At 46.9% G+C, this 20,823-nt stretch overlaps 1 protein-coding gene across 6 annotated transcripts in view; it reads left to right on the forward strand.

Moving 5' to 3' along the window:
- Nucleotides 1–20,823, forward strand: part of EDEM3 (ER degradation enhancing alpha-mannosidase like protein 3) — a 116,557-nt gene that overhangs the window by 81,309 nt on the left and 14,425 nt on the right. For all 6 annotated transcript variants that reach the window (XM_073642965.1, XM_073642966.1, XM_073642968.1 and 3 more), the window contains exons 16-17: nucleotides 845–998; nucleotides 20,270–20,464. In XM_073642965.1, the coding sequence (XP_073499066.1) occupies nucleotides 845–998; nucleotides 20,270–20,464 (349 nt within the window). The remainder of the gene's footprint in view (nucleotides 1–844; nucleotides 999–20,269; nucleotides 20,465–20,823) is intronic.

The raw sequence follows: 20,823 nt of genomic DNA on the forward strand, positions 1-20,823 counted from the left end.
CAGAATGAAGTCTAGTTTGTGTGTCTCTCTGTAGTTGGAGCGCGTGTACATGTTTAGTTGGCAGCTTTTAAAGAGCATTTTACACTAGGACCGACTTTTAACCCACAACCTTTAAGCTCGGGCGGATCAGCTCCCCGAGCTTATGACTGTCTGCCTGCCGCATGCATTTCACAGCTTGATTGCCAGAAAGCAAATCACATGGCCACATCCAAACCACAATTGCAGAAGAAAGTAATGATGAGGCCACATGGCAGTATTTATTGATGTGTCCTTGTTCTGAAATGCATATTAAAACCATGCTGCTTGTTCTTTTAAATTCTGGGTGAAACATTTTTTAAATTGCAAATTGCTCATAGAAATAAGTTAATTTGCAATTTTTCTTTTTTTAAAAAAATCCATTCATTCTCAAAAACTGAATTTTTAATTTTTTAGTTTATAGCTAATTGTTTAGGATACCAGTACCTCGGCAGTCGCCTTAGTGTTGGCCGGTTTACTAGTCAAGGAGCATGTATTTGCAAGCTGTTTGCTGCACAGCTTGTAAGTGCAGCTCTGAAGCTGGCTGAGCCGGCTAGGCTCTGAGTCTCTGCTCTTCTCCAATGCAGCAGAGGCTAAGCTGCCTCGGCTAGCTGCCTTGCTGAGTGCACAGTTCGGGCCAGCGGCTCAGCCATGCTGCTGTTCCAAACTGTTCATGTTCGGGAGCACTTCTCCCCTTGGCAAATGGGAGGCAGGGGAGTGGTGTGCTGCCGAAGAACAAACTTGAGGCAGCCCCCTTTTAAAACCATTTCAATACTTACAAGAGTGACAAAACTAATTCTCAAGGTTGTTTTTTGTTTTTGTTTTTTAGGGATGATATCTCTGGCAATGGCAACAGGCCGCCATTACGTGCTAGGGATTTCATGGCTAGTAACCCTGAACATTTGGAAATCCTGAAAAAGATGGGTGTGAGTCTGATTCATTTGAAAGATGGAAGAGTCCAGCTTGTCCAACATGCCAATCAAGTAAGACTGCTTTATGACTGGTTCCTTACCAGGGCTGTATGATGTACTCAATTGCAATGTATTTAATTTAGATTTATAGTTATTCCCAAATGGCAAGTTATTCCCTATCAATGGGAAAGGGGACCCCCAGAAATCGTGGGAGTAATGCTTTAAGGGCTCGCTCATACTGCCGTATACTATGCCGTATACATGCACACATCTTGGTTTTTTTTTATCAGGATTTTGTGCTTTGCATGTTTTTTTTTGCAGAATAGAGCATGTCACTACTTTCAGCGTTTTTTCACCCATTGGAAATAATGGGTGGTGAAAAAAACGCACCAAAAAACGTATGTTAGTTTTTTCAGCGTTTCTTGTGCCAAAACCTGATGAAATAGAATGAGATTTTTTTTCTTCACTGAACTTTATGTACATGTATAAAGAGACAAAAGGACAGTGAAAAAAACAAGCAAAAAAGCAAGAAGAATACTGAACAAACCTCCTGGCAAGAGATCAGGTTTTGCTGCAGAAAAAAAACACGCTGAAAAAACACAATGTGAGCCTTAAAGGGAACCTGTCATGTCCCCACACACACTATTATTCTGCAGATATAGCAATAATCTGTAGTTTTTAGTGTTACAATTCATGTCAGGCCGTCTTACTGAAAGTGCAGATATAGGGAGAAAATGAACTTGCGTTCCTCACAGGAGCCTACCGGCTTTCAGTTATAGAGGTGTTCCCACAGCAGCTACAGTCACTGTTAACAGCAATGTGAGCAGCTGCTGTAAGCACTCTGACAGCTCGCTGTGCACAATTGTGCCGCAGAGCGAGCTGTCCATCATTGTGCCATGGCATGCTTACAGCCACTGTGTACTGAGTGGTGACTGTGAGGCTGTGTGCCCACGATGCGTTTTTGGTGCGTATTTGCAGCGCGTAAACACTCCACAAACGCTTTGCATACCTTATCCCATGACTTCCTAGGACATTCTGCAAGTTCTGTGCACATGGTCAGGATTTTTTCTGCACGGATTTTACTCTCCGAAAAAAATACGGACATGACCAATCCTTGTGCGTTTCTGCATTCGTATTTGCCTATACAGTACATTGGAAAAACGCATGGCAAATACTCGTCAAAAACGCATGTAAAAACTGCATGCGTTTTTCTGCCAAGGAGATGCAGAAATGCTCAGGAAAATTTCTGCTTCATTTCTGCATCGTGGGCACCAAGCCTAACCGCTCGGGTAAACACCTCTCAGGCTATGTGCCCACGTAGCAGATTTGATGCAGAGCGTTTTTGCATCTCTCTGGCAGAAAAAAACGCATGCAGATTTATATGCGTTTTTTCAGCGTTTTTACATGCGTTTTCACATGCTTTTTTTCAAGCAGTTTTCCAAGCGATTTTGAGCATCACTTGGAAAAGTGCTTGACAAGTTGGTCACACAACATAAATCCATGCAACCGGCATGGATTTATAATGTGTGACCAACTGATGCTTTAAATGCAGCATCTATAGTAAAAAAAGAGAGAATTAAAACGTTAAAAAAAAAAAAAAAAAACCTGTATACTCACCTCTCCGGTCTCCTCCAGTCTGCTCCTGGCCACGTTCTCTCTCCTTGCCGTCCCGCAGTGTACTTTCAGGACCTGCGGTGACTTCATTTAGTCAGCTAATGGTCACGCGACCATCACCTGACCGCCGACGTCAGCGGTCGCGTGACCATCAGGTGACTAAATGACGTCACCGCAGGTCCTGATAGTACACTGCGGGACGGCAAGGAGAGAGAACGTGGCCAGGAGCAGACCGGGGGCCGCCGGAGAGGTGAATATACAGGTTTGGTTTATTTTTTTTTATTTATTTTTTTCACCACGTGGTAGCCGGGATGAAGAGGAGTTGTAGTCTCCTGTTCATCCCGGGTACCACACGCACCGCGATTACGCTGCAAATTCGCGGCCATTGAATTTAATTGAAACGCAGCAAATCCACATATACCTGCGTGTTTGCTGCGTTTCAGTGTTCCTCAATGGCCGTGAATTTGCAGCGTAATCACGGTAGAAATGGTCATGCTGCGTTTTGCAACGCAATGCGAATTCGGCGCGCAAATTAGCGCATCATGGGCACAGCACATCCGAATTCACATTGCTTTGCATGGCAGACTGTTTTACAAGCGTTTTCACAGCCGTAAAAACGCTACGTGGGCACATGGCCTAAGACTGAAAGCCGACGCCTCCCTTGAGGAATAGAACTCTCTATCCTACATGCTGAATTTTAAGTTAGACGGCTGGGCAACACTGTATTGCTAGTAATCTGCTGATTAACAGCATTCGGGGACATGATGGCTTCCCTCAAAGGCTGTATTCACACATGTTTTTTTCAGCATTTTTTGCGGCAGATTTTTATGCAAATTTTCAGCTGCCTTTTGCAGTACCAGCAAAGTCTATGAGAAACCAGAATTCTCTGTTCACACATCATGGTTTTTTTTTGGTTCCGTATTTTGTTCCTTGCATGGTTTTTGGAAAATGGAGCATGTCACTTTTTCTGCGTTTTTTCACCTATATGAAGTAATGGGTGGTGAAAAAAACGCTGAAAAAATGCACCAAGATTTGCATCAGTGTATTTTCAGCGTTTTTGATGGCAAAATAGAATGGGGTTCATTTTTTTTCTCAGAACTTTATGTACATGCATAAATAGAGACAGGAGGACAGTGAGAAAAATGCTGAAAAAAAGCACCAAAACTGCAAGAAACATACTGAACAAAATGCCCCTGAAGATGAAGTTTTGCTGCAGATTTGTGACGCAAAAAACACATGATGTGTGAACATAGCCTAATATGAGAGAGCTGACAGAATTATGCCAAAGTATTGCAGTGTATTGTATCAGTGTCCTATGATCACAGGATGAATGTAACAAATATTTTTATTTACTGTACATACTCGAGTATAAGCTGACCCAAGTATAAGCCGAGGTACCTAATTTTACCACAAAAAACTGGGAAACTTATTGACTCTAGTATAAGCCTAGGGTGGGAAATGCAGCAGCTACTGGTAAATTTCCCCATCCTGGTATGCATGGCTCCCTCATCCCCAATGGCGCAGGTCATGGGTCTTGCAACAGGATAATGACCCAAAACACACAGCTAAAAACACCCAAGAATGGCTAAGAGGAAAACACTGGACTATTCTGAAGTGGCCTTCTATGAGCCCTGACCTAAATCCTATTGAGCATCTTTGGAAAGAGCTGAAACATGCCGTATGGAAAAGGCAACCATCAAACACGAGACAACTGGAGGAGTTTGCTCATGAGGAGTGGGCCAAAACACCTGTCGAGAGGTGCAGAAGTCTCATTGACAGTTACAGGAATCGTTTGATTGCAGTGATTGCCTCAAAAGGTTGTTCAACAAAATATTAAGTTAAGAGTAACCAAATTTCTGTCAAGGCCTATTTCATGAGTTTTTAATTTTTTTAAAAAAATTCTGTGGTAGCAGGGTTAAAAAGCATTATCTGACTTTCATTTGTTCGTTTTCATAGATTTTTAATTTATTACTTTTGTCAGATTCAAGTTATTTCTGTGACCATTGTGGGTTTTTCTTTCATTAAACGAAGGGTACCATCAATTTTGAACACGTGTGTATGCATGGCACCCCTCCTCTCCAATCCTGGTATGCATGGCATCCCTCATCTCCAATCCTGGTATGCATGGCATCCCTCATCTCCAATCCTGGTATGCATGGCACCCCTCATCTCCAATCCTGGTATGCATGGCACCCCTCATCTCCAATCCTGGTATGCATGGCACCCCTCATCTCCAATCCTGGTATGCATGGCACCCCTCATCTCCAATCCTGGTATGCATGGCACCCCTCATCTCCAATCCTGGTATGCATGGCACCCCTCCTCTCCAATCCTGGTATGCATGGCACCCCTCCTCTCCAATCCTGGTATGCATGGCACCCCTCCTCTCCAATCCTGGTATGCATGGCAGCCCTCCTCTCCAATCCTGGTATGCATGGCACCCCTCCTCTCCAACCCTGGTATGCATGGCACCCCCATCACTGCACACACAAAAAATAAACACTTATACTCCCCTTTCTTCCTCACCTCTGCTCCAGCGCTGCGTCCTGTTCTGCTGCAGCAGCTCATGTCAGCACCTGAGCAGCGCATGGCGTCACTGGCATGTGCCCTCAGACGCTGATGTGAGCTGCCGGCATATTTACTCATATATGTATGTGTAATAAATAAATATATATATATATATATTTATATATATACACCGTGTGCAGAATTATTAGGCAAGTTGTATTTTAGAGGATTATTTTTATTATTGATCAACAACTATGTTCTCAATCAACCCAAAAGACTCAAATATCCAAGCTTAATATTTTTGGAAGTTGGAGTGTTTTTTTTTAGATTTGGCTATCTTAGGAGGATATCTGTTTGTGCAGGTAACTATTACTGTGCAGAATTATTAGGCAACTTAATAAAAACCAAATATAATCCCATCTCACTTGTTTATTTTCACCAGGTAAATCAATATCCGTGCACAAAATTTAGAAATAAACATTTCTGACATGCAAAAACAAAAACCAAAAAAATTAGTGATCAATATAGCCACCTTTCTTTATGATGACACTCAACAGCCTTCCATCCATAGATTCAGTCAGTTGCTTGATCTGTTTTCGATCAACATTGCGTGCAGCAGCCACCACAGCCTCCCAGACACTGTTCCGAGAGGTGTACTGTTTTCCCTCCCTGTAGATCTCACATTTTATGATGGACCACAGGTTCTCTATGGGGTTCAGATCAGGTGAACAAGGGGGCCATGTCATTCTTTTTTCTTCTTTTAGACCTTTACTGGCCAGCCACGCTGTGGAGTATTTGGATCTATGAGATGGAGCATTGTCCTGCATGAAAATCATGTTTTTCTTGAATGATACCGACTTCTTCCTGTACCACTGCTTGAAGAAGTTGTCTTCCAGAAACTGGCAGTAGGTCTGGGAGTTGAGCTTCACTCCATCCTCAACCCGAAAAAAGTCCCACAAGTTCATCTTTGATGATACCAGCCCATACCAGTATCCCATCTCCACCTTGCTGGCGTCTGTGTCAGAGTGGAGCTCTCTGCCCTTTACTGATCCAGCCTCTGGCCCATCCATCTGGCCAATCAAGAGTCACTCTCATTTAATCAGTCCATAAAACCTTTGAAAAATCAGTCTTAAGATATTTCTTGACCCATTCTTGACGTTTTATGTTTCTTGTTCAAAGTTGGTCGTTTTTCAGCCTTCCTTACCTTGGCCATGTCCCTGAGTATAGCACATCTTGTGCTTTTTGATACTCCAGTAAACGTTGCAGCTCTGAAATATGGCAAAACTGGTGGCGAATGGCATCTTGGCAGCTTCACGCTTGATTTTCCTCAATTCACGGGCAGTTATTTTGTGCCTTTTTTGGCCAACACGCTTCTTGCGACCCTGTTGGCTATTTGCCATGAAACGCTTGATTGTTCGGTGATCTCGCTTCAAAAGTTTGGAAATTTCAAGACTGCTGCATCCCTTTGCAAGACATCTCACAATTTTGGACTTTTCAGAGCCCGTCAAATCTCTCTTCTGACCCATTTTGCCAAAGAAAAGGAAGTTGCCTAATAATTAAGCACACCTTATATAGGGTGTTGATGTCATTAGTCAACACCCCTCCTCATTACAGAGATGCACACCACCAGATTTACTTAATTGGTAGTTGGCTCTCAAGCCTATGCAGCTTGGAGTAGGACAACATGTATAAAAAGTAACATGTGATCAAAATACTAATTTGCCTAATAATTCTGCACACAGTGTGTGTAACGGGTCAGGGAGGCGGAACCTCTGGGCTACTATACAAGGGAGCGGTCCTTGTAAGGGAGCGGGTGGCGACCAGGCAGGCAGTCACAGCAGGTGACCGGGACAGTCTCTGGGTGTACGGGCAGGAGGTCACGGCAAGTGATCAGGGCAGTCTCTGGAAGAACGGGCTGGAGGTCACGGCAAGTGACCGGGGCAGTCTCTGGAAGAACGGGCTGGAGGTCACGGCAAGTGACCGGGGCAGTCTCTAGGTAAAGGGTAGGTACGACCTGTGATGGCTGAACCTCCAGGTAGGCTAGCAAGGCAGATGGAGGATGTGTGCTCCCAGGTGAGCAAGCGAGAGTCTCTGGAATAGCAGGTGGTCACAGCACGTGATGGCGGAGCCTCCAGGTAGGCAAGCAGGCAGGTAGCGGAGAAGCGCTCCCAGGTGAGCGGGCAAGAGTCTGGAATAGCTGGTGGTCACAGCACGTGACAGCGGAGCCTCCGGGCAGGCAAGCAGGCAGGTAGCGGAGAAGCGCTCCCAGGTGAGCGGGCAAGCTGGTCCATAGACAGACTGACCGGAGTTGTAAGGCAGACCGTCGAACCTCAGGCAAGCAGGCAGGTAGTTGATGTGCGCTCCCAGGTGAGCGGGCAAGTTGGTCCTTAGACAGACTGACCGGAGTTGTAAGGCAGACCGTCGGACCTCAGGCAGGATTAGGACAGCAAGCTGGCAGGAATCTGGCAGGTAACTGGCAACGGGACCTGAGGGCTGAAGCAGAGTAGAACGGTGCAACAACATTGCTCGGGCACCTCCATTTTGGAGGAGGTGCCTTATATATGGTAAAGTCCTCCGGCCATTGGCCGGGGACTCCTTAGGACGGCGCGCGCGGCCCCTTTAAGAGGGAGGGAGGGCGTGCGCGCGCGCGCCCTAAGCACAGTGGCCGGGAAGGAGCGCGCGCTGCCAGCAGAGCGGGAGAGGGACGCCGGGCACGGAGCAGAGCGGTGAGGGGAACAGCGTCCCTGCCTAGCAGAGGGCAGGGATGCCGGCACTACAGTACCCCCCCCCCTTTAGGCCCCCCCTTTTTTAGGCCAGATAGAAATTTAGCTAGGATGAGAGGGGCATGGATGTTCTCCCGGGGCTCCCACGTTCTCTCCTCAGGACCAAACCCCTTCCAATCTACCAGAAAAAAGGTCTTTCCTCTTACCCTTTTGGTGGCAAGAATGTTCTCTACCTCAAACTCGTCCTCAGCAGAAACCGGAGCAGGAGGCGTACCTGTAGACTTGGAAAAAGAGTTAAGCACCACGGGTTTGAGGAGAGATACATGGAAGGAGTTAGGGATCCGTAAGTTGGCCGGGAGTTTCAATTTATAGGCCACCGGGTTGATCTGACTGATGACCTCCAGAGGACCGATGAACCGAGGCCCTAACTTGTAAGAAGGTATCTTGAGTCGAACATATTTAGATGAGAGCCAGACTTTATCTCCTGGACGAAATTGTGGAGGATCCAGGCGTTTTTTGTCAGCGTGTCTTTTCATACGCTCGGATGACAGAAGGAGTGCGGACCGGGTACTCTCCCATATGGAGGAAAACTTGCTAACGAGAGATTCCGCAGCCGGGTTGTCCACAGAGGTGGAGACAGGAAAAGGAATCCGAGGATGCTGACCAAAGACTACAAAAAACGGGGATTTGGAGGAGGATTCGCTCTCGTGATTATTATAAGAGAACTCGGCCCATGGTAGGAGATCCACCCAGTCAGAATGGTGGGCATTAACGAAGTGCCGGAGGTAACTGGTCAGGTTCTGATTGATCCGCTCCACTTGACCATTGGACTGTGGGTGGTAAGCGGAAGAGAAGTCCAGGGTGACGTCTAGTAGTTTACAAGTGGCTCTCCAGAAACGTGAGGTGAACTGTACCCCACGATCCGACACGATGTGGAGGGGCAGGCCATGAAGACGGAAGATGTGGCGGATAAAGTCTTTAGCCAGCTCGGGTGCAGACGGAAGGCCCGGCAGGGGAATAAAGTGAGCCATCTTGGAAAAGCGGTCAGCGACCACCCATATGACCGTACAACCGGCAGAGACGGGGAGATCAGTTATAAAGTCCATTGCTATATGCTGCCAGTGGGCAGCAGGTACAGGAAGCGGAAGGAGGTGTCCGGCTGGCAGATGTCTCGGGACTTTGTTGCGGGCGCAGGACACACAGGCAGAAACAAAGTCTATTATGTCCTTGTGCAGGGTAGGCCACCAATAGTGCCGGGCAATAAGCTGGAGGGTCTTTTTCTGACCGGCGTGGCCAGCTAGTTTAGACGAATGGCCCCAGTGTAGGATCTTCTCCCGATCAGGTACTGAAACAAACGTCTTACCGGGAGGGAGACGATTTAGACTCACGGGAGCCACCTGCATTACTCTGGCGGGATCGATGATATGTTTAGGTTCTTCCTCGAGATCGGATACCAGAAAGGATCGGGACAAGGCATCTGCTTTGACGTTTTTGTCAGCCGGGCGAAAATGAAGAACAAAATCAAAGCGAGCAAAAAACAAGGACCACCGGGCTTGGCGCGGGTTAAGTCTCTGGGCATGCTGGAGGTAAGCCAAGTTCTTGTGGTCAGTGTAAATTATTACCGGATGAAGAGCCCCCTCGAGTAGGTAACGCCACTCCTCCAACGCCAGCTTGATGGCCAATAACTCTCGGTCTCCTATGGAATAGTTGCGCTCAGAAGAGGAGAAGAGTTTGGAGAAGAAGCCACAAGTTACCATTCTCCCGGAAGATGATTTTTGAGTAAGTACCGCTCCGGCTCCAGAGGAGGAGGCGTCAACTTCCAGGAAGAACTGCTTGTTGCCGTCCGGGCGATGCAGCACCGGGGCGGAAGAGAAGGCCTGTTTTAGGGAAAGAAAGGCCTCCTCTGCTTCGGGCGGCCACTCTTTGGGATTAGTACCCTTACGGGTGAGCGCGGAAATTGGGGCAGTCCGGGAAGAGAAGTGCGGGATGAAGAGGCGGTAATAGTTGGCGAAGCCCAGGAACCGTTGAATAGCCTTCAACCCCTCTGGTCGGGGCCATTTCTCGATGGCAGACAGTTTCTCAGGATCCATTTGTAGGCCGGTCTGAGAGATAATGTAGCCCAGAAACGGAAGCGAGGTCTGCTCAAAGAGGCACTTCTCATATTTAGCGTAGAGATGGTTCTGCCTGAGCCTGAGCAGGACCTGACGAACATCCCTCCGGTGAGTCTGGAGATCCGGAGAGAAGACCAAGATGTCGTCCAGGTACACCACTACGCAGGAGTAGAGAAGGTCCCGGAAGATGTCATTGACCAACTCTTGAAAGACGGCAGGAGCGTTACAGAGGCCAAAGGGCATTACCAGATATTCATAGTGGCCGTCTCGGGTGTTGAATGCCGTCTTCCATTCATCCCCCTGACTGATACGAACCAGGTTGTACGCCCCACGGAGGTCCAGTTTGGTGAAGATTCTAGCCACCCTCAGACGATCAAATAACTCCGGAATGAGCGGAAGGGGGTACTTATTCTTCACCGTGATCTGGTTAAGGCCTCTATAGTCTATACAGGGACGGAGAGAGCCGTCCTTCTTTTTGACGAAAAAGAAGCCTGCTCCCGCCGGGGAGGTAGATTTCCGGATGAATCCCCTGGCCAGATTCTCCTCAATATATTCGGACATCGACCGGGTCTCAGCAGCGGATAATGGATAAATACGCCCACGGGGAGGAGAAGTACCAGGTAACAGGTCGATAGGGCAGTCGTATGGTCTATGAGGGGGTAGTGTCTCTGCCTCCTTTTTATTAAAGACATCAGCATAAGACCAATAAGGAATCGGAAGTCCAGGTAGATTAGCTGGGGTAGGAGAAGGACGGACGGGATGAACGGGAACCAGACAGGTCTTATGGCAGCCCTGTCCCCAGCGAAGGACTTCTCCGGTCTGCCAGTCAAGAACGGGTGCATGTTTCTGGAGCCAAGGTAGGCCTAGCAAGAGGGCGTGAGAGAGTCCAGGCAGAACATGGAAGGAGATACTTTCAGAATGCAGCATTCCCACCTGCAGAGTAATGGATTCGGTGATGAGTTGGATGGGGCGTGGTAAGAGCCCCCCATCCACGGCAGCAACAGACAAGGGTACAGCCAGAGGTTTGGTGGGGATGCGGTATTTCTCTACCAGGGACTGTGAAATAAGATTCCCGGCTGCTCCAGAGTCCAGTTGGGCTAGTTCGAAATAACTGTTCTCCCCGTAGACGATTGAAACTGACAACAGCAGGGATGGAGAGGATTTATTCTTGTCTAGGTGGACCTCTCTGAGCGAACCTAGACACAGGCGTTTCCCGACCTCTCCGGGCAGGCACGGATCCGGTGCTCCTTACTGCCACAGTAGAAGCAGGTCCCCTCGGCACGGCGTAAGTCCTGACGGGTCTTGACCATCTTGGTCTGGTCGACCTGCATAGGCTCAGGAGGGTGTACCTGGTTAGAGACAGAAGGAGTGACGGGTTTCTGAAAAGTAGGCGCTAGACGTGGTAACCTCCTCTCACGGGTGACCTCTCTGGCACGCTCCTGGAACCGTAGGTCAGTCCGGGTGGCAAGAGTTATTAAGTCATCGAGAGTGGTAGGAATGTCCCGACCGGCAAGTTCATCTTTAATACGGCCGGACAGACCCTCCCAGAAGACGGAAACCAGAGCGTCGTTATCCCAGGCCAGCTCCGAGGCAAGGGTACGGAACCGTATGGCATATTGGCCCACGGTGAGACTTTCCTGACGGAGGCGTAGCAACGATGATGCGGATGAGGTCTTCCGTCCGGGTTCGTCGAAGACTTTCCGGAAAGCCGTGAGAAAAGCAGGCAAGTTGGACACCAGGGGGTCTCCTCTCTCCCATAGAGGATTTAGCCAGGCCAGGGCCTCCCCGGTGAGATGGGACATGATGAATGCGATTTTGGCACGGTCGGAGTTAAACTGGTGGGACAATAGTTCAAAGTGCAGGGTGCACTGGTTTATGAAGCCCCTAGCTTGAGCGGGGTCGCCTCCGAAGCGTGGAGGTGTAGAAAGCCAGGGTCCGGGGCAGGATGCCATGGTATTGGTGGGCAGCGGCGCTGCCGGGCTGCGAGTCATGACACTAGCGGTGGTTGCTGGTGGAGCAGTCAGAGTGTCCAGGAAAGAGTTGACATTCCGCAGATGACTCAGGATGGACTCCTGTTGGGACCTCTGACGGGACAGTTCATGACGTAGGTCCAAAAGCGAGAGAGCTTGGGTGCCACCGGGTTCCATGGCCCGAGCAAACTGTAACGGGTCAGGGAGGCGGAACCTCTGGGCTACTATACAAGGGAGCGGTCCTTGTAAGGGAGCGGGTGGCGACCAGGCAGGCAGTCACAGCAGGTGACCGGGACAGTCTCTGGGTGTACGGGCAGGAGGTCACGGCAAGTGATCAGGGCAGTCTCTGGAAGAACGGGCTGGAGGTCACGGCAAGTGACCGGGGCAGTCTCTGGAAGAACGGGCTGGAGGTCACGGCAAGTGACCGGGGCAGTCTCTAGGTAAAGGGTAGGTACGACCTGTGATGGCTGAACCTCCAGGTAGGCTAGCAAGGCAGATGGAGGATGTGTGCTCCCAGGTGAGCAAGCGAGAGTCTCTGGAATAGCAGGTGGTCACAGCACGTGACGGCGGAGCCTCCAGGTAGGCAAGCAGGCAGGTAGCGGAGAAGCGCTCCCAGGTGAGCGGGCAAGAGTCTGGAATAGCTGGTGGTCACAGCACGTGACAGCGGAGCCTCTGGGCAGGCAAGCAGGCAGGTAGCGGAGAAGCGCTCCCAGGTGAGCGGGCAAGCTGGTCCATAGACAGACTGACCGGAGTTGTAAGGCAGACCGTCGAACCTCAGGCAAGCAGGCAGGTAGTTGATGTGCGCTCCCAGGTGAGCGGGCAAGTTGGTCCTTAGACAGACTGACCGGAGTTGTAAGGCAGACCGTCGGACCTCAGGCAGGCAGGCAGGTAACAGGAAATCAGGCAGGATTAGGACAGCAAGCTGGCAGGAATCTGGCAGGAATCTGGCAGGTAACTGGCAGGTAACTGGCAACGGGACCTGAGGGCTGAAGCAGAGTAGAACGGTGCAACAACATTGCTCTGGCACCTCCATTTTGGAGGAGGTGCCTTATATATGGTAAAGTCCTCCGGCCATTGGCCGGGGACTCCTTAGGACGGCGCGCGCGGCCCCTTTAAGAGGGAGGGAGGGCGCGCGCGCCCTAAGCACAGTGGCCGGGAAGGAGCGCGCGCTGCCAGCAGAGCGGGAGAGGGACGCCGGGCACGGAGCAGAGCGGTGAGGGGAACAGCGTCCCTGCCTAGCAGAGGGCAGGGACGCCGGCACTACAGTGTGTATATATATGTATGTATATGTGTGTGTGTGTGTGTGTATATATATATATATATATATATATATATATATATATATATATATATATATATATATATATATATATATAATATAGTACTGACCAAAAGTTTGGACACACCTTCTCATTTAAAGATTTTTCTGTATTTTCATGGCTATGAAAATTGTACATTCACACTGAAGGCATCAAAACTATGAATTAACACATGTGGAATTATATACTTAACAAAAAAGTGTGAAACAACTGAAAATATGTCTTATATTCTAGGTTCTTCAAAGTAGCCACCTTTTGCTTTGATGACTGCTTTGCACACTCTTGGCATTCTCTTGATGAGCTTCAAGAGGTAGTCACCGGAAATGGTTTTCCAACAATCTTGAAGGAGTTCCCAGAGATGCTTAGCACTTGTTGGCCCTTTTGCCTTCATTCTGCGGTCCAGCTCACCCCAAACCATCTCGATTGGGTTCAGGTCTGGTGACTGTGGAGGCCAGGTCATCTGGAGTAGCACCCCATCACTCTCCTCCTTGGTCAAATAGCCCTTACACAGCCTGGAGGTGTGTTTGGGGTCATTGTCCTGTTGAAAAATAAATGATGGTCCAACTAAGCGCAAACCGGATGGAATAGCATGCCGCTGCAAGATTGCTGTGGTAGCCATGCTGGTTCAGTATGCCTTCAATTTTGAATAAATCCCCAACAGTGTCACCAGCAAAGCACCCCCACACCATCACACCTCCTCCTCCATGCTTCACGGTGGGAACCAGGCATGTAGAGTCCATCCGTTCACCTTTTCTGCTTCGCACAAAGACACGGTGGTTGGAACCAAAGATCTCAAATTTGGACTCATCAGACCAAAGCCCAGATTTCCACTGGTCTAATGTCCATTCCTTGTGTTCTTCAGCCCAAACAAGTCTCTTCTGCTTGTTGCCTGTCCTTAGTAGTGGTTTCCTAGCAGCTATTTTACCATGAAGGCCTGCTGCACAAAGTCTCCTCTTATTAGTTGTTGTAGAGATGTGTCTGCTGCTAGAACTCTGTGTGGCATTGACCTGGTCTCTAATCTGAGCTGCTGTTAACCTGTGATTTCTGAGGCTGGTGACTTGGATAAACTTATCCTCAGAAGCAGAGGTGACTCTTGGTCTTCCTTTCCTGGGGCGGTCCTCATGTGAGCCAGTTTCTTTGTAACGCTTGATGGTTTTTGCAACTGCACTTGGGGACACTTTCAAAGTTTTCCCAATTTTTCGGACTGACTGACCTTCATTTCTTACAGTAATGATGGCCACTCGTTTTTCTTTACTTAGCTGTTTTTTTCTTGCCATAATACAAATTCTAAGTAAAGAAAAACGAGTGGCCAACATTACTTTAAGAAATCAAGGTCAGTCATTCCGAAAAATCGGGAAAACTTTGAAAGTGTCCCCAAGTGCAGTTGCAAAAACCATCAAGCGTTACAAAGAAACTGGCTCACATGAGGACCGCCCCAGGAAAGGAAGACCAAGAGTCACCTCTGCTTCTGAGGATAAGTTTATCCAAGTCACCAGCCTCAGAAATCACAGGTTAACAGCAGCTCATATTAGAGACCAGGTCAATGCCACACAGAGTTCTAGCAGCAGACACATCTCTACAACAACTGTTAAGAGGAGACTTTGTGCAGCAGGCCTTCATGGTAAAATAGCTGCTAGGAAACCACTGCTAAGGACAGGCAACCAGCAGAAGAGACTTACTTATTTGGGCTAAAGAACACAAGGAATGGACATTAGACCAGTGGAAATCTGTGCTTTGGTCTGATGAGTTCAAATTCGAGATCTTTGGTTCCAACCACCGTGTCTTTGTGCGACGCAGGAAAGGTGAACGGATGGACTCTACATGCCTGGTTCCCACCGTGAAGCATGGAGGAGGAGGTGTGGGGGTGCTTTGCTGGTGACACTGTTGGGGATTTATTCAAAATTGAAGGCATACTGAACCAGCATGGCTACCACAGCATCTTGCAGCGGCATGCTATTCCATCCGGTTTGTGTTTAGTTGGACCATCATTTATTTTTCAACAGGACAATGACCCCAAACACACCTCCAGGCTGTGTAAGGGCTATTTGACCAAGAAGGAGAGTGATGGGGTGCTACGCCAGATGACCTGGCCTCCACAGTCACCAGACCTGAACCGAATCGAGATGGTTTGGGGTGAGCTGGACCGCAGAGTGAAGGCAAAGGGGCCAACAAGTGCTAAGCATCTCTGGGAACTCCCTCAAGATTGTTGGAAGACCATTTCCGGTGACTACCTCTTGAAGCTCATCAAGAGAATGCCAAGAGTGTGCAAAGCAGTCATCAAAGCAAAAGGTGGCTACTTTGAAGAACCTAGAATATAAGACATATTTTCAGTTGTTTCACACTTTTTTGTTAAGTATAAACTTCCACATGTGTTAATTCATAGTTTTGATGCCTTCAGTGTGAATGTACAATTTTCATAGTCTTGAAAATACAGAAAAATCTTTAAATGATAAGGTGTGTCCAAACTTTTGGTCTATAATATATATATTATACACACACACACACACACACACATATATACACACACACACGGACAGTATTTGGGTTGTGACTGAATCTTGGTGATTTGACTTCTGCATGCCACTATTTTGGATTTAAAATTATACCACTAAGATACAATTGAAGTGTAGACTTTCAGGTTTAATTAACTGGATTGAACAAAAATATCCCATGAAACGTTTAGTAATTGCAGCCATTTTTCAACAACGCCTCCTCAATCAGGGCTCAAAAGTAATTGGCAAAAATAAATTTACATGAATAAAATGTCTGTCTCACTGCGCACACGCAGTGAAGCTGCAAAGTGCACAGTCTCACTGCGCTAGCACGGGGACCCGAAACCAGACATGTAAAACTGCGCATGTGTCCCACAAATATCAGCGCTGGCCGGGCGCAATTTTTAAATACGTGCGCAGCACCAGCAGTGACTGAATGCGGCACCTGCCACTGACTGAATATGAGGATTACACCCCTATGACTCAAAACGAGCAGGTAGGATATAAGTAATAAAATGTTATAGAATCATTATAACACCACCAATTTTAATGAAAAAAGCTTGTTAGTGATGCACATTGCATCGCTATCAAAGCAATGGGGGCAGTGTAGATAGTAGATAGGACATGACAGGTTCCCTTTAAGCATGTGAAATGCTGCTCAGTGGGCGTGAGATATGGTGACTGACGCAGCCATTACGGAATATTCCACTTCTGTGTTGCTTTCATTGTATGTTTTGGGTCACTGTCGATCTGTACTGTGAAGCGGCGTCCAACCAACCTTGCTGCATTTGGCTGAATCTGATCAGAAAGTATTGCCTTGTACACTTCAGAATTAATTCGGCTGCTTTTGTCTCCAGTCACATCATCAATAAATACTAGTGACCCATTGGAAGCCATGCATGCCCGTGCCATCACACGGTCTCCACCATGTTTTACAGAGGATGTGGTGTTACAATCCTGATCAGTGTCACTTTGAGATAATAACCCTGGAACGCTTCAACGGATGCCAGTGATTCTGATATTTTTTTTTCGTGACACATTGTACTTCATGTTAGTAGCAAATTTAGGTCAATATTTTTTGCATTAATTTGTCAAAATATCGGAACTTTGGCAAAAAAAATACTATTTTTGCCGTTTTCAAACTTTGCATTTGTATGCCCTTAAACCAGATAGTTATATCACACAAAATAGTTAATAAATAATATTTCCCACAAGTCTACTTTACTTCAACACAATTTTTGAATCATAATTTTTTTTTTTTTGTTAGGGAGTAGAAGGGTTAAAAGTTGATCAGCAATTTCTCATTTTTTCAACAAAATTTACAAAACCAATTTTTTGGGGGGGGACCATATCACATTTGAAGTGACTGAGCAGCCTATATGAAAGAAAAGACTCAAGTGACACTATTTTAAAAACTGCTCCTCTCAAGCTTGCAGAAAACCACATTTAAGACCTTTATTAACCCTTCAGGTGCTTCACAGGAATTAAAGCAATGTAGGAAAAAAAATGAAAATGTTACTTTTCCTATCACCCATGACAGCACTACAATGAGAGAGGGGATCCGCCCTTCCAGGATAGGAAACCTACAGAATAAAAGGGTGGCGCCTCTCCATCACCTCAATTGGTTTCCTGTTCTTGAGGGGGGGAACCTTGTTAAAACGGCAGCGGAAGAAAGAAGAGAAGATTATTCCCAGACCTAGGCCGGTCATTTTCCAACAGGGCACAGTCTCTGCTGCGGCCGGCGCCAGGGACCTGGAAGCGCCATGGTGGGTCCAAGGGGGCCTGTTCCGTTGGATGGGCAGGAGCAGCAGCCACACCATTACCTTATGGTGGCCTGGCAGCCTCGCATCCCGGTGGCGCAGGACGCTGTCCAGGAAATTGCGCCCTAAGACGCACGCCGGTGAAAAAACAAGTAGCAGAGACCCATACCTTCTAACATGTTTCCGGCTACTGTTTTGTACCAGCCTGCGGCCCTGATGACGAGCGTACCGGAGGGTCCTTGATGGGAGAACCTTAGACAGGCTTACCTGTTGAAGATCTGGATACGACTGAGCGGCGCCCCTGCCTGGGGTCTGCAGCTCCAGCTCTGTGCATCAGTGGAGAAGCTGCTGTGGAGCCGCGCCCCTGTCTGGGGTCAGCAGCTCCAGCTCTGCACGTCAGTGAGAAAGCAGCTGTGGAACTGCGCCCCTGTCTGGGGTCGGCAGCTCCGTGCATTAGTGAAGAAGCTGCTGTGGAACTGCGCCCCTACCTGGGGTCAAATTCGAGAGGTGTGGTGAGCTTATTAAACCCACAGGGGCATCACAGAATTTTATAACTTTGAGCTGTGAAAATGAAAAAATACATTTTTCCTGCAAAAATGTTGCTTCAGCACCAAATTTCTCATTTTCACAAGGATAACAGAAGGGCATAGACAATGCAATTTGTTGTGCAATTCCTCCTGAGTACATCGATACCCCATATGTGGTGGAAAACTACTGTTTGGGCACATGGCAGGGCTTGGAATGGAAGAAGCGCCAATTGAATTCTGGAGTGCAATTTTGGCTGGAATAGATAGCGGACGCCATGTCAAATTTGAAGAGCCTGTGACATGCCAACACAGCAGGAACCCCCACAAGTGACCCCATTTTGAAAACTATACCTCTGAATACCAATGAATTAATTTAGGGGTGCATGTTGATGCTGCATGTGCCTCACAGAATTTTCTCTATTTTTGGGCAGTGAAAAAAGAATTACATTTTTACCACTAAAATGTTGTTTTAGCCCCAAATTTTACATTTTCACTCGTGAAATGGGTAAAAATGGCACCAAAATTTGTAACACAATTTTATGCTGAACGTAACAATACCTCATATGTGGCTGTACAGTACTGCTTAGCCATACGGCGAGACTCGGGAGGTACAGAGCTCTATTTGCCTCCAGGAGCGCAGATTGTTTCTAGAATAGTCTTCGGACTCCATATGCAGAGCCACTAAGTGATAGATGAGCAGAAAACACCCCTCAAGTGACCCTTTTTTGGAAATTCTACCCTCTGGGAATTTATCTAAAGGTATAATAAAATAGATTTTATTAATGAATTAATTAAAACATACATATATAGATTAAATAATAGATCAGAGGCTGCTAAGCAGTAATGCAGAGGGACACTTAAATATGCAAATGGTGATTATTAATACATGTCTAAGTAAATGACTAAAGCATGAGCCCAAATATATAACAGTAATTCTGGGTAAAGCCTTCCCAGATGCATGTAAAAAGATGGAACTAAAGTGAGAATAATGCACTTACATGTATGGCACACCGTTTGCTGCAGTGATCCCAACGCACGTTTCGTTAAGTCTTCATCAGGAGACATCATGGGACTTTAACTTTTATCACTCTGATCACTGATATGCATTGCAATGCTTTATACCTGGCATGGTGTAACAGACTTGATGTAGCTGGCAGACCCCGAGGGTGGTCTTCATGATTACATCTGGTTGCCATGACTACTATCGGGCCCTTTCGATGACTTTGCTTGGGGGGGGGGGGGTGCTGATCGGAAGGGAGAAGGAGCTCCCTCTCTCAGCCTACTAAATGTTGTGATCTATATAGATCGTAGCATTTAGGGGGTTAAATAGCTGGGAGTGGTGTGGGCACTGATCCTGGCTGTGAGAGCTGGGGCTCGGGTGTCACGCGAGCCGAGCTCCCGGACGCAGTTGTGCAGGCTCTGCTCCTGTGCCGCGCACGTTTGCCACGATGTACCTATGCGTTATCGGTTGAGAGCTCCTATCTGACCATAACGTATAGGTATGTCAAATGTTGTGATGGGGTTAATGGTTTGCACCTGTGTATTTGCTCTCATGAAGTCTTCTCTTGGATACTGAAAAATGTACTTCACTTGGGTGGATGTTGTGAAGAGGTTTTTCTTTACCAAGGCAAAGATTCTGCAATCAACCACCACTGTTGTTTGTTGTGGACCTTCAGGCCTTTTTGAGCTCTTAAGCTCACCAGTGCTCTTTTTGTTTTTTTTTGCAGAATGTACCAAACTGTTGATTCTATCTCTGTTTGGTACTCTGTTTGTTTATCCTATCTCTGATAGATTTCTCTCATAGATTTCTTCTTTTTTTTCATCCTAATGATGGTCTGTTTCTCTTCAATTGAGAGCTGCTTTGACTGCATGTTGTGGGTTCAGAGCAACAGTTTCCAAGTGCAAATGCCACACCTGGAATCAGAACTCTTACCTGCTTAATTGATGGATTAACGAGGGAAGAGTCAATGCAGCCTTTTGACATAATTGTCCAATTACTGTTGGTCCCTTTAAAAAGAGGCAGCTACGTATTAAAGAGCTGTAATTCCTAAACCCATACTCCAATTAGGATGTGACTGCCCTCAAATTAAAGCGGAGTCTGCACTTTAGGCCCATATTAATTGCATAACTGTATTTTGAATATGTTTTGGCAAACAGCTAAAATGCCCAAACTTGTCACTAAATTTGTGCATATATACACACAGTTTGCAAAGACCTAATCGTATTTATTAGCTGCAGTCACTTAATTTCCATTTCTTATTTTTCACACTACAGAACTTAGTACGAGTAATGATTAGTTTTTTTTTGTTTTTTTATCAGGCTGCAAGCGCTATAGATGCAGAAGATGGTTTGCGTTTCATGCAAGAGATGATTGAACTTTCCAGCCAGCAGCAGAAGGAGCAGCAGCTGCCTCCACGTGCAGTGCAAATAGTATCTCACCCATTTTATGGGAGAGTGGTTTTAACTGCAGGGCCGGCACAGTTTGGAATGGATCTATCCAAAAATGTTTCAGGGGTAAGTATTAATAGACCACCTCGACACAAAAAAAAGGTAGAATTCATACATCGCCTTCATCACTCTTCACATTTACAACAGAACTAAATAGACTAAAATTCTCTTATACAGATGGCTGTAAATATCATTTGATAAAATGTACGAACGAATCACCATAAATGAAAGGGAAACTGTGATGTCTTATCTACTATGTAAACTGCTCCCATAGCGTTGTTAGTGATGCAATGTGCATCACTAACACGCTTTTTTCATTAAAATTAGTGGTAATATAATGAATCTATAACATTTTATGTACTTTTAATCATACCTGAGCTCGTTCAGTCATAGGGGTGTGATTCTGACATTCAGTCATGGGCAGG

This window comes from Phyllobates terribilis, unplaced genomic scaffold (assembly GCF_046119375.1).
Source record: "Phyllobates terribilis strain yellow unplaced genomic scaffold, ASM4611937v1 Scaffold_8__6_contigs__length_399053987, whole genome shotgun sequence".
NCBI lineage: Eukaryota > Metazoa > Chordata > Amphibia > Anura > Dendrobatidae > Phyllobates > Phyllobates terribilis.